Source organism: Anguilla anguilla, chromosome 8, assembly GCF_013347855.1.
Source record: "Anguilla anguilla isolate fAngAng1 chromosome 8, fAngAng1.pri, whole genome shotgun sequence".
NCBI lineage: Eukaryota > Metazoa > Chordata > Actinopteri > Anguilliformes > Anguillidae > Anguilla > Anguilla anguilla.
In genome coordinates this window covers 19,044,854-19,061,353 of record NC_049208.1, presented here as the reverse complement: position 1 = coordinate 19,061,353, position 16,500 = coordinate 19,044,854, and the positions used below count along the sequence as shown (strand labels likewise).

Below are 16,500 nucleotides of genomic sequence, written 5' to 3'. Positions count from 1 at the left end.
GTGTGATATAGATCAGAAATATGCCGCTGGTGTCCTGTCCTGCGCCCTCTCTTCAATACGGTTGCCGGGGCAGTGGCGGCAGCCGTGAAAAGTGAATGCTGGGCAGGGGTTTCACTGTGGAGGGAACTGTGGGACGGCGGCAGCGGCAGCAGCTCTTTTTTCAGGCAGCAGCACAGCTGCAGCCTCTGGGCGTCCGTTTGTCATCTTTCAGTCAGCAGTGACAGAAGAGAGCGCTGTGGCGTTACAAGTGGCAGCTCTGCACGTGCGATGCTTTTGTCTGGAGACCGGAGCCCAAGATTGCTGGGCCCCGATGGCAGCGGTGAACGCCGGTCCGGGAGGCCTCTCCGGGCAGCGCGCAGGGGCCTCTGAACGCACGGCACAGATCAATCACCTGGTCGCATTCCACAGCCCCCCGGCAGCGTTAATTGGGCCCCGCGTATCGGTAATGGCTCACATCTGTTAGTCCTGCAACAAAAGCCGGCGGCCCTGTTAAGCGCCGCGGGTTATTTTCAATCAGCAGAAAGGCTCTCCTGCGACAGTGCACGTGGTCTTTTGTTGCATGGCAAACAATACAGTAAAACAACACTCACGAAGAAAAGAGTGAAAACCACATGCTTCTCTTTTTGGGTGAGGGAAGAGCCAAAGCCCCCCTGGAATGTGGGCCAAACAAAAAAGAGGGCGGTTGAATTTGAGTAGGGAACCCCCCCGTCAGCATGCAGTCCTCACTGGTTTCTCAGCTAGGATAAGAGACAAGTGTGTGCATTTGCCCTGTTGGTACGAAATCTCCTGCTCACTCTAGTCACGCCAACCCAAGGACGATGCTGTAGTTCCGATACATCTGTTTTACTGGGGGAGGTCTGGTCAGACTGGGGGGTCTTTGGTCTGATGTCACACAAATTGACCATCACCAGGTGGTTATCCAGGCCAAACTTTAATATAGAGGGTTGGATCTGTTTTGACCCCTGGTTATTTTATCAGAACACTACAGTACCGCAAATAAAAAGTAAGCAAAAGATAAAATAATTTAAACCTGTTCCGTACTTGACATTACAAATCCCCAGACTGATCAACTACCTTTATTTTTGATGGTTGAGTGCAAATTACCCACAAGCATGCCTCATTTTGTTCCACGTTTATTGTGATTTCAAATAAACCAATAATTAGTCTAGGGATGTAACAAGTTCATTTTTTCTCTATTTCGTCAACAAGTGAAAAATGCTTTCAGTGACTTGGAGCCCCACAATTGTGTAAAATTTGTGGCAGCCAGGTAAATATTTCACAAGCATAACACAGAATGAATTGCCATCAAGAACAGCTGCATGACAGATAACTAGGCTACACTTATGGTATCTACATTTTTCTGTAGGCTAAGATAAAATAAAACTTCTGCACCTTCTTGGCCAGCTAGATTAACTTTTACTTTGGGATTTTTTTAAAAATCGATTGTGACTCAAGTTATGAGTACTCGTTTACTTGAGTTGATTCCCATCTCAGTTTGAATCTAGAATGAACCGATAATTATGCCTTGATGAGTTTGCGCCTATTAAAACACCTCTGTAAGCAAAGAAAGCCTGAATAAACTGTAACGAATATTCGTCTTTGTTTTTATCAAGAACGCAATCCATAAGAGTCCCCACTAGATTTGAAATGCAGAGGAAATACCTTTTGGATGTGATCACAGAGGGAAGGAGGCTTTTGGTGAATAACGAATCGCAAGTGTGGTTTGAAATGGCAGGGTGCTTTATTACCGCTGTACCTTTACGTCAAGATTAAAGTCGTTCTTTTTTTATCTGTGCAGTGAGGGGGGAGGGGGGAAAAAGTAGTTTACCGAGAGCTTGAGAAGTTTTGTATTCTTATCGGCTGACCCCCTTGGCTACGGGTTCGTCTGGGAGATGAAGTGGCTGTGAGAAACCCGAGTCTCCACTTGAGCGAGTAGCTCCAGGGGACATTCTGGAATGTTTTCCGACCTCTCCGTCTAATGCTTTCCATCATGTTCGCAGCCCAGCCGAAAGCTGCCAGAAATCCCGAAGAAAGTGTGGTAGCCCACCTCGTGCTATGTAGCGCTCGCTCTTTGTGTCACATGAGCCACTTGGCGATTCGCTGATTCCTTACACAAACTTCCAGGCATATTTGTTGACCGAAAAACCTGCAAACAACAGTCGATGTTGCTGTGAGGGTGTGGACACACCGCAAAATATTGATATGAGCACTACAGTCTTTGTGAATGGGTCAGCAATACCACACGTGATGTTATGGGGCCTTATACCTCACTGAATCTGTGGCATTAAAGTAGAAAAAAAATGTCGGAAATTAGGTTGGGGGCTGTTTGACCCTATCGTATTATAGTTGGAGGCCCCTCAGTGGTATCACGTTGCAGGAAATAAGTACGGTAAACATGTGCTGCTCATGACTCATTTTATAGATCACCACCAATAGGTGCTGCAGACTCTTAATCAAAAATAGGAATGATCAGATCCTGTCTTCACACATCATGCTCCCACATCGATCTGAGCAGATGGGAGAGGTCAAGGTTCCCTAGCACAGGAACGGGCTGCCATGGTGACAGTGCCCCTTCTGTTTGCGGTTAGCAAATTAAATCTCCTAGACACACGAAAGCACCTTGCAACAGGGGGGCCAGCAAGGCAGACCGTGACCCTCCTGCATTCGTCTCTTTGTCATAATCTGCAGTGGTTAGCTTGAATGCTAAATGTGTTTGCAGCTGAACTCTACCTCTGCTAAAGTCTGTATTTCACTGAAACCCAAATTGAGCAAAGGCAAAAATAGTAACTTTATTTGTAAGGTTGCATTTGTCTTCAGCTGAACAGGTCTTTTCTAATTAACTGAAGAGATCAGAGTCAAAGTTAATGTCAGTATGTGATTTGGTTTTTGATTTATTGAGTGTGTAGTAGAAAGCTTTCTCATTTTCACCTGCTGCATCACACAAAGCTTAATGACAGCACTGAGCTCGATTGGTGGGCTTACCGTGAGGCTGCTTTTTAAAGATTAAAGTAGGTGGGTTTCCTTTTTTGTAGCAAAATAATAAGGTTAGGAGATGTCCCGGGTTGACCTACACCTATTTACACATTAAAGTTAACTCAGTGCTGCAAAAATATATAAAATTGACAGAAGCCTTCAGGTTGGTGATGTGAGAGGATACCAAAAGTGCTAGGAGGTTAGAGAGAACCAAGGTTATTTTCTGATGGAAGACGGCAAGGGTTTGGTGAAATGTAGTTTGTTTTGAGAATTAATAATGATCGGAGTGGGTTCCAAGGCCATTTATTATCTATTAGTCATTGCCCCAGTACTACAGAATAAGCCAAGAGTGGACTATTTTTTGGTGTTTCTGAATAGAGCCTTGTTCAGAACGTGGGAACAAGGTCTAAACATGGAAAAACTTATTAAACTATTACAATAGGTGCTTTTGTGTACTTTCTATCAATTTAGTTTTGCAGCATTCTGCCATAATTTTCCCACAAATAGGAAAAATGATGGAGAAGGAAAGATTTTTCTGGTTATCAAACAATATCTTTTTGATCTCTATCAACCGTTGGGATTCGCCCCCCCTCCGTTACTCTCTTGTATCAGACATATTTGTTAGAATGGGTCGAGTTTCAGAGGTTGCTGCACATCTTGCCATGTCTATCTGTAAGATGCCTGTTATTTCAACTCACTATTCCAACAGGCTATTAATGGCCTGGTGCTGTGTATGCTGTTTCTTCTTCTCTGGTGTGTTAAAGCAATTGTTAAATCGGTTCATTTCTTTGTTTATACGTCATTAGGCCACTTTTGCATAGTCATATTAGTGTATGGTGCTTTTTAATGATGGTGCTTTTTAATGAAAAATAAAAGTAGGGTAGGTGCTGTCAGTGTTTTGTACATCAGTCTTGGCCCTTCTTGTTAAGACTTTAATGGTTCTGGTGGAATACAGACAACTCTTACTTTTTATTACAGTAATTAGTGTACTGTGTGCTGTGACCTGTTTTGACAGACAGAATGGTACTTTTTACACCAACGTGTATCTGAGTCATACTCTGAATACGGGGAGCTATTAAAAGAAAAAGGAAAAAACGAGCACAAAACTCCAAATTCAAACAGCACGCAAGACTTTGTTTCATCTCCTGCCAAAGGTAGTGGTTTGAAAATTTCAAAGTCTGAGAGAGAACCCGGCAGGAGCCAGCAGCAGGTCTCAGGAAAAACAAAAGGAAAAAGGAAGTGAATAACATTTTCTGCCAAGTGTCCAAAAGCTTATGAGGCCCCAGTGCACCTTGGGTAATTTACTTTCTGTGACAAGCTATAAGTGAGATATACTTTAACATACTCTATTTGATAAATGTGATTGGTTCGATACAGTGTTTTACATGCAGCAATGTTTGAAAAATATGTATGTCACTGGGAAAACGTTAAGGTTGTTCCTGTTTGGCTTTTTGTCTCCTCCAGACATATATTGGCTCCATCCTAGCGGCGGTGAACCCTTACCAGCCCATCCCCCACCTGTACGACCGATCCAGCGTGGAGCTCTACAGCAGGCACCACCTGGGTGAAATCCCCCCGCACATCTTCGCTGTGGCTAATGAGTGCTACCGCTCGCTGTGGAAGAGGACGGACAACCAGTGCGTGCTGATCAGGTGAGAGGCAAGCCTGCCGCCCTGCTGGTCAGATAACCCTTTGGCCCACAGTGGATTACCCATTTAGAAGGATCTGTTAAGCCCGTATGCAGCCTTACTGTTGAAACGTGTAGCAGATTATATATTGCAGTAAACGGGAACCTGTTAGAAAGGCAGCAGAGGTGAAACTATGCATAGGGAATTTAACACACGGGTGGGATAGAGGTGTGATTCTGACCATAGGCCCTTTGTTTTCCATGGAGTTAGAAGGCACATTATTTGATATTTTGTGTGAACTTGTTTTTATTTGCTTTTAACTTAACAAAATTTTGGAAATATCTCAGCTACACAGGTGAATGACAAAGCACACAGCACAAAGCTATCTATTCAGCAGGGCACTGTGTAACCTCATTGTTGATATATGAAGTTAATTATGATAGTGACTTTACTCCAAATGTCATATCACCACCTCAGGGACTGACATGGGAAACCTAAAACAAACAAACAAAAAAATTAATGTTATGTTTTATCCAACCAGAAACTTAAGCCAGGCTGCTTGCGTAATAATGTCAGCCATAAACTGAGCCTTTTAAGCAGGACTTTACCATGGTTCAGAGTCCACAAGCAAATTTTGAATACTGTTAGCTGTTAATAAGCATCAACAGCACTGCATTGGCTACTGCTGTTCCCCTGACTGAAAGTAATTGTAGTCAGTGCTACTGTCTTGTTAATCAATGGTTGTTATGCCTCTAAGGAGCCAGCATAGCCACAATTATCGACTTAAAAGGGATTGAACTTGGCTGAAAGATATGAGAAGAGAACAACTAAATGTACCTGCTAAACCCAAAAGAGTTGTTTTCATAAGGGATAAACTGTATGCAGTGTTGTTCGACACTTGATTCCTCTTATTCTGTCCACCTTTGCCTCAGTCTCCACCGTGAGGGACTGTGTTCATATTTCTGGCTTTTGACCCTCTTTTTACATTTTTTCATGGACAGGTTTATACGACCTGACTGAACCTTTGGCACTCGCTCAGTCTAAATATATTTATATGCACTTTCTCTGCCTTAAGCCTTTGTTGGTTTGCATCCTGAGGTCCCTTGGACCTCAACACACTGTTTACCTTTGTGTCCTTCCTCTGTGATTGTACGTGAAATGCTGTGCTCTTCCAGTGCTTCCCCTACTACATCAAACGTCTCAGGTTATTTTTGCATTCTGCAATAATATTCACATCCCCATTAAACAGAGAGAGCGGATGTTAGTATCCTTCCTGCCGGTTGCAGATAGCAAATTCTTGGCCACAGTTCTCATCCATGGCAAGTACTGAAGCGTTTTGTTTTCAACCTGCCTGAGCAACATATCAAGGAAACTTGTCGTTTCTCACACCCCTGCAAGGGGCAGTCAAATCTTCCTGCAAAACAAGGACGACCTCAGGGCAAAAGACCATGTCCTTTAAGATATAATTGCTGAAGTTCATCGGCAATTTTCCAGCATAAGTTTCTTACTTCTTTGACAGCCACTTAAGGAAGTAATCTTCATCAAATGCGGGCCGGCAGTGGTGCACTGTGGGTAATGGGAGACACATGTAACATTTGGACTGCTGAATTCAGTAGAGTAGAAGGGAAACAGGCAATGTTTCTGCTTGTGTCATATGAAAAGGACTGTTTTTAAGGAGAATACTGTAATATCAAATTCATATTTTTTAACTATTTCCCAAAATTTGGGAATTCCACATATCACATCGAGCATATTGTGGTTACACACAGCCTTTCTCTGCTCTTCCTCAAGTGACAAAAATCACCATTGTTTTGGAGGTGGGATAGGATACCAGCAGTTCAGGAATATGGCAAACACAAAATGAAAACAAACAAATGAATGCCAACAAAGCATAAAGAAAACAATGGGGCCATTCTCCAAAGACCTCAGACGCCAGCATAGCATCTGCAATCCACATGTGTGAACTCTTGCAGTCCACTTTCCAGGTCCGGAGACTGGACTGCTCCAGCCAGCAGGGCTGGCAGAGTTCCACAAATGATGTAAATAAAGTCATATACTGGAATGGTCCAATGGAGATCCACGAGAGAACCATGAGAGAACTCAATCTTCCAAATCCCCTTAAGGTTAAAACAGCAGGTGTTTCATTGTTACAAGGATGAAAGAGCCTGTGAGTGTCAAATTGAGTCAGGGTATATGCAGTCCTCATTTATAAATGCAAGACATTAAACTCTGCCCTAAACAACCTCGGTATGACCAGATGGGAGGTGGATGAATCAAATGTTGGATAAAAAGGTAAACATTTAAAAGTCATGCCAGCTGAAGCAGTTTCAAGATTTTTATATGAAAAATTGAATACATTCAAAAAATTGTTTACTTCTAAATTGTTCTTATTTTCATAGCACAATAGACCGTAAATCACCTGTGACAGGAGAGGTCCAGTAGTCCTAGCTTGCACCGAGTATGGACATATCGTTAATGAATTGCTCTCACATAAAAGTCAGCACTTAGCCAGGCTGTCTATCATGATTAGAACATTAACATTTAAATGAGTGCATTGGAAAAGCTGGCAGGTTGCTTATGTGGGAAGTGGTTATGCAGGAATGTACTGTAACTTCATTTTTTGCAACCTGTTCTGTGCTACAGTACATTTTCCTTCAGGAAAGATGCAGAAAAGCAAATACTCATATTCAGTCTGATTTCATTTTCTAGTGCTTTTTATACATTTTGAGGTACTGTTGTTTTGACAGTATACAGCAGGTAGTGGTCTGTTCCAGCAGTTAGAAACAACTGGTTCTTCCACATATCCATGCAAACAAAAGACAAACATAATCACATACAGGCAGGCATTTACATTTATGCATACATACTGTATATACACACAAATGTGCACTATAAAACCTACATTAGCCTGAAGGCACAAAAGCATAAACATGCTGACATTTGCACACCAACAAATGCCCACACTCACATACTGTACACACAGGCGCACGCACACACAAACATACAAACAGAGATATACACATTCATACAGTCTCTTGCTCTCTCTCTCTCTCTCCCCCTCTCTCTCTAACCCCCTGCCTCCTTTCTCTTTGGGAGGAACTTTGGAGAAGTATTTACCCCCTGTTCAGTATCTTTTACTGTGACTAGTAGCCAGTGGCTATATTCTGGATAAATTTCTGATTATAAGAATGGCAGGAAATTTGTCACTTTTAAAATGTTTCATTTTTAACACCTTCTGGACAACTAATAATGAATTTCCAGCAGTGCAGCACTTGATTAATGTCTTCAGAAGAGCCTATTTTGAAGCCCATCTGTCGTATAGATATCTCATGGCCAGTGGGTGCATCTCCAATAGGTCTGATCGCATGAATGACGTGTAACTGTTAATAATTGATAAGCCAAGCAGAAGTCCAGATAGGTAATTATTGCTATGTGGTTGACCCCAGGAGATTGTGGGAAGTTTGTGAATAGTCATCACTCATGTCACTGTTCCCTGGGCTGGGAGTCTGCCTGTGGCCCCTCCTAACCCCAGTCTGAAGGCCTCAAAATGTGTGCTCAAATTGAAATCTGACACCTTGTTTACCTCCAGGTTTCTCAGCATGTCATCACAAAGGTCCTGCCCCTAGTGCATATTCATTGGTTCTCAGAGACAACATGGTTCTGTTTCATTGGTGGACAAGGAGCCCAGGTGCATCTGCTCTGTGTCGTCTGCTCTGACCGTGCGTGACCTTAAGCACCAGACTGATGTATGCCCATTCTGAGGGGGAGACAATGGCTTTTGTGTTCTCTGCTTTTGTTGTGTCTATTTAAATGGAATAGAGCTATTCCCAGGGGGTATGAGCGAAGGTATTAGGAGAAATAATATGAAAGATCACAAGGCTCTGGCATGTTCCTGACCACATAAGAATGTATCACGTTCACAGTTTTAACATAACTTGCGTTAGTCTTTCATGAAAGAGTTAAATACATTAAGAAGCTCTTTTAATGTTTTCTTTGTGTGATTGTTTACATGTTTAGTTTTAGAATACCACAGTGTTACTAAATATTACAAACAGCAACATATTGTTCATTATAATTTGTTCATTTATAATTTGCCAGTTAAAAGAGTAGGGCAGGGCATTGTCCAAATCCAGGATTGTGACAATCCCTCAAACCCCCCCCCCCCCGAGGAGCAAACTTGTAAGTGAGACCAGCTATGCTCATTTAGACAGAAAAAAAAGGTCTCAAAGGCTCCTTGGCTTTTGTTTTCGTTTAATTGGGATTATATTGTCAGGTTTATTTTCAAGGGGATCGTTCCCATTTGCTCCTCAGGAAATAACCCCTTGCCCCCAGCTGACCTGAGCAGAGGTCTGCTGCGTTGCCGTGCCAACCCCGTCTGGCCTATGCAGGCAAAACACGCTGTCTCTATCACCCACCACTTTCTGTAAGCCAGACGTTTCGGCTAGCAGCATGGATCGCTCAGGCCAGTTAAAAGTGTGCCAACCTTTCAGGCGGACTTGTTGAATCCCTGTGGGGTTCAAACAAATGAGAACAATTTTGTATTGGTGGCTGGGTACTGGTACTGGTGAGGAGGAGATGAGAGAGCAAGGCCCACTGTTACCAGGCCTTATCAGAGCAACATTAATGCTACATTGTGTAGCATTCAGTATGGATATGTTAGAAGACAGTCTCAGTGTTTGAAAGTGTAATGATTATATGGCATTCACCTGAGCCTGTTGCCTTTATGAATGGGTAGTAGCAACACTCAGGTGCTACTTGTTTTTTTGTTTTTGTTTTTTTGTAGTTTCATTCACATTCTAGTGACAGTGGAAATGTGTTGTAAATCTTGCATTGCAAATTTCAAAATGCTTATTCCAATACAATGGTGTAACGTGAACAAAGTAGGGGTGAGTTCATCAAAGTTTCTTTTCCAGATGAGTTTCTACAAAAGAGCTAAGTACTAAGAGCAGTACTTGTGCTGTACAATTTTCATCCTAGCCCTTGAATATAAATTCCCATATTTACGGGTAACATTTGAAACATTTTTTAAAAATGTACTGTGTAAGTTTAAAGAAATGTTTCAGATGCCCCTAACCTGCATGGGTAGTTTGTCGCACAAATTATTTTTTTTGTTCTGGTGATGGGAGCAGGAGAGTGAGAAAACCCGGGTCTGGAGCAGGGACAGAGGCCGGACTCACCTCTCCTTGACAACCTTTATTGTGACTGGCATGTGTGATTAACGGGGCGGGGGGGCTGGTTGTTTAGGACAAACGCAATAACCCCGTCTCGTCTGGGACCAGTGAGAAACTGCAGGCTTTTCTGCCCCATGTCAGACGTCCTGCTGGTCCGCTTGTCATATTACAAAACACAGGGTGGCAAAGGCGGGCAGGTCATAGTAGTGATCACTCTATACTGACAGGCGCTAATACCATCTTACGTCAGCTCTGAAGCGTGGGACTTCCCTCCCTGACAATGATCTCTCCTTTACAGCGTATCCCAGCATGCTTTATGTGTGTGATTAAGCCTGATCTTTTTCAGTCCGGTTTCTCCTCTCGTCCTCTTCCTTCCTGCGGTATGAAAGCCTCCCCGGTCAGTGCCTGGACCTTTCAGACACTGTAGCGTTTCTAAGCGGAAACAAAGGAGGTGGCAGAGCGCCAGCGTGCCCGCCAGCTTCCACAAAAGAGATCCCGACTAGCGCGGGCACTTAATAGACTGGCGATGAAGCCAGGGCAAGAGCCAAATGGGACGCCCACTGACACTGCCCCCACCCATTTAGTTTCGTTCACAGCAGAAGCCGCCGTAACTAAGAAGTGTGTTCCCACAGCCCTCGGCCAGAGAGATTTGGGAGCCAGATCATACCCGCTTTAGCACGAGTGTGCAAATTGGAGTCTTGCGGGGGTCTCCGTCAGGGACAACTGGTGCTGCCGAGAAAGCAGCGCGCACCGAACGCTCCTGAGGTGCAGAAAAGTGCAATATTGCCAGAGCATGGCCTCAGAACTGAATTTACAGATTGTGAACAGTGCCGCAGCGCTGTGGTACCACATGCACCCAACCTCATTATTTCAGTGAATACCCAGCTGTAAAAAAAAGTGGGTAATATCTAAATGAAAGCTACCCTGGATGACCCCTTATGGGTGCTGCTGAGCCATTAAATATTAATAATGTCATCTGTTAGTGTGGTAATTATGTTGCGTGTGTTGTTCACACTGAGTTAAATTGTTTTGCTTGTGGTTGCTGTCGTACGTTCAATTTTTTTGAATGCCAATGCCAGTTCTAATTTCCAGTAACCCGAGGTGTCATATCCCATGCGCCTGCATTGTGAGAGTTTCTCCAGAATCGAGTTAGCTTCCGCCCTGTCCCAGCGCTGGTGGCAATTTGATTTGATGTGTGGGGAACGTGAGAGGGAAATGGCGGCCTTTTAAAGCCGACTGAGCTTTTTTATGGTGTGTCTTGGCAGGATGCTTCTGAGGACTGCTGCCAGCCGACTTCCACGGAACTGCTTGCTCGTTCAAAGGGTTCAAAGCGTATTAATAGCTCGCAGTTGTTGGGATTTAATTATTCTGAATCTTTCCACAAAGGCAGTGTTCTCATATGTGTCTGTCAGACTACGCTTCCAAAAGTGCTTTTAGGAGGCTCATTTCTAAACAGAGGCTACTTAATATGGCCTGAAAGTTTTGGACGTCTTAACTGAAACCCCTGTGACGTTTATGGCCGAGTCATAAAAGCCACAGCATAAACTGTGTTGCAGGAGAAGGCGTTATGTCATCCCGCTGTGAGCTCCTGTACTGTAAAAAGCCATACCTGATTCAGCGTGAGAGAGAGAGGACTGTGTTTATGGATATTTTCGTGGTGGGACCTGTTTGTTGGTCCGTTGGGCCTGGGGCGGATTCATGACAGCTCGCCTAGGGGAGGCCAGATCTTTCTTTGCATGTATGTTTTTTTTATCAGTGTGTGTGTGCGTGTGTGTGTGTATGTGAACGTGTGTGTGCGTGCGTGCCTGCCTGCGTGCGTGTGTGTGCATGTGTGTGTGCGTGTGTGTGTGTGTGTGTGTGCACGTGTATGTGTGCATGCGGGTGTGTGTGTGTGCACATATGTGTGTGTGTGTGAGCATGTGTGTTTCTGTATGCGACAATGGGGCAATTATTTGATTTTCCTGCGTCCCCCTCCTCCCTCGCCCCTTGTTCAGTCTAAATATTTTCATAGACGCATTCCTGTGTGCTGAAGTCTCGCTGTGCCCATCTGGTATGGAGGTTTTTTTTAGGGGGGGTGAGGATCGAGCCAGCTTTTGACCCACTTCTCATGCGGAGGGAAGGAGTACCCCATTTATTTGAGGTCCAGTGGGGTAAGCGAGTGATTCTAAAAAGGCATGTGGAGAGGAGTTGTCCACAAGCAGCCCCGCCGTTGAACCCCCCGCTCAGCTACGGCTGAGGGGGGTTCAAAGGTGGGCCGGGTTCGTGTGATCCGCGCGCCCCCGCGTGTGAAATCGGACCCTTTTCCGCTCGAGGGCCCTGCTTAAACGGCTGAGGGAATCACGCCAGGCCAGATCGGTTTCCCCGGCCAGTCCGGTGGCGCTCGGCAAACCGTCCGCCCAATCAAGTCAAGGCGCAGGGGAATACCCTCAGAGCACTTTTTTTTGCTTGCTGGCGACTGTTTTGGTGTCTGTGGCTCTGGCATTGCTGCTGTATCTGACAGCAGAGGTGTGTCTGGTATGGCTATACTACCCAGTCTAGGCCTATCCTTAATCAATGAGAGGCCCATCCATCTGTGTTAATGAATTAATGACCACACTGTTTTGCTGTGGAGCGTGATATTTTATGATTGGTTGTGTCACTTATTAGGAGGCTGATGAAGCCTCACTGAGTGTGCTACTGCCGTCCAGTACTGGTGCGAGAAGCACTTCCATATAGCTGCGCCTCCAGGACTGTGAAGAAGGGCGGTGTGGACAGCAGCTAGTACTGTCCACAGGCCAATGAAATGCACACTCCCTGGTGTGTGACGCCTTTCGTCTTTATGTAAACACGCGCTCTGTCCAGCATCTGAGTGAAATATTCACAGCTAATTCAGTCCTACTGGGATACGATTGTCTCTACCAGAGTAAATAGACTCCCTCAAGGCTTATCTGATGCTGGTTATTTTTCTGCCTGGGCCTGGTAACAGAATTAGATTCCTGTGAATTCTAATTCTTCCTTGGAAGTCATACTTTTAGTGTTGAAGACGCAGGGTGCTTCGAATTACACTTCTAAATGCACTATTAACATTGAAAATGTGGTCTTGTAAAGTGTTCAGTTTATTTTATTGGGAGTGCTATTCACGGTCTCCGGATGTGAGGTTGCTCTCAAGCAGGTCATACTATGTACTGCAAAATTGAAGTGAACAGGTCAGAAAAGTGGCAAATGTGTGGGCATAAATGCTGAAAGCGTGTGGACGCAAGCAACAGTGTGCTGTGCTGATATATACCCGTATATATGCATTTGGATGGAATGTGTTTCAGTCCTTCTCAGCTTGCAAACCACACTACACTTCAGCAAGCAGATGTGCTTTTCAGATGAGAGCCTGCCCCCTTGTGTTCAGTTTAAGTCAAACAGGATGTTGGTCATTCTTGAGCTGCCGTTCAAGCAGTAGTCTACTTGGATTACCCTCCAAAATAGACAGTGAATAGTGTAACAATGCTTTAGACAAGTGAAAGCGGTTTTTTTAGGAATCAGTGTTTTACTTCAAGTGCAATGATGATAAAAGCAGTGGAGGTGTGTAGAGACAGTGATAGAATTATGATTACAAGACAATTTATATTGGACTGTATAACTATATTTTTAAAGATTTCATTTTATATTATATGTAATAGGGATTTGGTGTACAGTTTCTCTCCAGGATTATTAGACTATGGATTTAGTGTATTTGTATGTAATCTTATAATTCCCATTTTAAAATGAGAAATGAGTGTTGTTGTTGTTGTTGTAAAATTGTAATTGTGTTGCTTGTTGAAAAACCTACTCAAGGCTGTTTAAATTATGCTTAAGGCCTCTATCCCATTTTCCAGTGGAGAGAGCGGGGCAGGAAAGACCGAGAGCACCAAGCTGATCCTCAGGTTCCTGTCTGCCATGAGCCAGCACTCCCTGGAGGCCATGTCCAAAGAGGGCACGTCGCACGTGGAGCAGGCCCTGCTGGAGAGCAGGTCAGTCCGTCCGCTGGTGGCTGCCATGGCAACGGTAGCCAAGGCAAACACAAAGATGCCCCCAAGCCCCGTTTAACATTTCTCTACCTCCGTAGCATCCTTTGACCTGCCGAGTTTTAAGTGAACATTATCATCCGCGCGCATCGAATGAGCTTGTTGAGTTTTCTCACACCAGCTTACTCACCCTGTGAAGAATCAACAAAGAGCTAATTTTGCCTATCTTTGCTTTTGGAGGCAGGAACTTTGTTTGCCCTGCCGAGGAAGTGTCACTGTGCCTTTTTCAAGATGTAGAGATCTTTTTTTTCCCTAATGAAACTCAACACTCCCTCTGTTTCAAACAGCCCAATCATGGAGGCCTTCGGAAATGCCAAAACCGTCTACAACAACAACTCCAGCCGCTTCGGGAAGTTTGTGCAGCTCAACTTCTGCCAAAAGGGGAACATCCAAGGGGGCAAAATTGTTGACTGTATCCTTTTTTCTTTGACTGTTCCTTTATGAAAGGCTAAATTAGAAAGTCAAAGCTGAAAGATGAAAGAGCCATTTTTCTTTGTCCTCCCTAGGAGACAGCAGAAGAGTTTGAAATTTGGATAAAAAATTTTTATTTGAAAATTGCTTTGTGTGTTATAAAATACAACATTAATCAAAAATAGCATACTGCTGTTAAACTACATTCATATGTCTATGATTGTGTCACATGACCCCTCAGTGGGGGGCCCTAGTGACATCTAATGGCAAACAATCACTTTCACAATCCCTTCTAATTGACCAGACAGAGATTTAGAGCAGGCAGTTATGAGTAGTTGTACACAAGGGACACGGGCAGCTGTCAATTACTCGTCATTTATTTCCATTGCTCTCCTCTCGGCATTGTGCTGTTCACAGATTTTGGGCTCCAACACTGGTTAAATCACAGTGGAGTTAGGTCTCTTTCCCCCTTCTTCTTTGCTCAGTAAGCCACTGTGTCTGCCAGGAAGGCCAAAGAGGCCTTTCTCCAGCATCTTCTGTGCAACGGAGGGATTAATAATAGAGATTTATACGGACCTGTCAGGGAATGCTAAAGCAGGCGATGGGGTGACACATTGCCTGCCTGCTATCTCTCTCTCACGCCGCCGGCTACAGGCGTGATAATGAGACTCACACTGACAACACGAGCCTGCAGGAGGAGAGAGCTTTCCTCCTTATTCTCTTCTTCTCCTTTATGGAACAAAGAAGCCCTTTCTTCCGTAATTTGCCTTAACTGTCGACTTTTCACCGAAGACTTACTAGAGAAGGTGAGTTCCAGGCTTTTTAATGTCGTAGAAACGCATTTATAACTGTAACTGTAACTGTAAACGTGTTAATTGATGGATGTGTTAAACTTTTATTACATTCTGTTTCTTTGCAAAATATAAATCCGTGGAAGCTCTGTAAAGATTCTTCTGGGTCAGGAGGGTGTTTGTTGTTGGTGTTACGTACGGTGCTCTGAGTGCTCGTGCTCAGACATGTCTCCTCTGTCGGGACAGAACCGGGTCGTGAGGCAGAACCCTGGAGAGAGAAACTATCACATATTCTACGCTCTGCTGGCCGGCAGCGACCCAGAACAGCGGGGTGAGTGACAGCGGGGGCAACACATGGCCCATGGCAGCCTTTCTGTACCTACTGACACGGCTTAGCCCCGACTCAGCATCAGTCCCAACAATAATCTGACAGTAAAAACCTGGAATCTGGAGGAAAGTGCTGTCGGACAGATATGGTAGTGTTCCTGTAGTCCACGGCTCCTGTTGACATCATGACCTGGATCATGGCCTGTGGGAGTCGTGTGCCAGACCAGCAGGTCTTGGGCCCCAGTCCCAGGAGGGAATTTTGATTCTGTGCCCTTGGCTAAAACGTATTTCCTTACGCTAGGATGTAACAGAATATGCGTTTGGTGCACATCGTTAAAAGTGAACCGGGTTTGATCAGCAGTGAGTAAGTGAGCAAAGCACTGAAGAGATTCCAGACTGCAGGAATGATGGCTTTATTTCCCCTGGGGTGAGTCCTCCCCCTGACAGATGATCATGCAGAACTCCAGCTGAATGCTCTCCCTTATGTGTTTTTGCAGAGGTCTTCAGTTTATCTTCGCCAGACAGCTACTATTATCTGAAGCAGTCGGGATGTGTGGCAGACAAGACAATCAATGACAAGGACACTTTCCAGGAAGTGCTGGTGAGCTCGTCCGTTCACCGCGCGGCTCCTGCGCCTCTCCCTGCTTTCGTATTTCACTTCCTGCACAGCTCTTCCGGGTATACTGGAACACGTGAACATGAGAGAAGGCTAAGCTGCTATTAGAGGTGGTGGATTACATTGCATGCAGTTTACTGGAATAAGATCTTGACCACAAAGGAACAGCTCAAATGTGGAGCACAACCGGTGGTCTAATTCCACCACACATATTTTGTTAGAATTAGAAATCAACATTGACACATCGTGTCATAAGCAGCAGGCATTGGGTTGTGACAGAAAATGACGCCGCCCAAATCTCTCTTTCCCCTGAATCCTCTGGATTGTTCTGGAGCCTGTGTTCCTGCGGGGGGCTGTTTGAGTGATGGCGGCCTGTGTTTTGTCTGGCTCCCCCCCAACCCCCCCTTCCCTCCCCCAGAGCGCCATGCGGATCATGCAGTTCACCGAGGAGAACATCCGGGAGATTCTGCGGCTCCTGGCCGGGGTCCTGCACACCGGAAACATCCAGTTTATGACCGCCGGCGGGGCGCAGGTCTCCTCCAAATCAGG

At 44.8% G+C, this 16,500-nt stretch overlaps 1 protein-coding gene across 1 annotated transcript in view; it reads left to right on the top strand.

Annotated features, from left to right (window-relative positions):
• Positions 1-16,500, top strand: part of myo10 (myosin X) — a 116,556-nt gene that overhangs the window by 49,997 nt on the left and 50,059 nt on the right. Inside the window, exons 4-10 of the mRNA XM_035428941.1 lie at positions 4,438-4,625; positions 13,618-13,752; positions 14,094-14,218; positions 15,010-15,023; positions 15,255-15,339; positions 15,833-15,936; positions 16,370-16,499. Coding sequence (XP_035284832.1) covers positions 4,438-4,625; positions 13,618-13,752; positions 14,094-14,218; positions 15,010-15,023; positions 15,255-15,339; positions 15,833-15,936; positions 16,370-16,499 — 781 coding nt within the window. The remainder of the gene's footprint in view (positions 1-4,437; positions 4,626-13,617; positions 13,753-14,093; positions 14,219-15,009; positions 15,024-15,254; positions 15,340-15,832; positions 15,937-16,369; position 16,500) is intronic.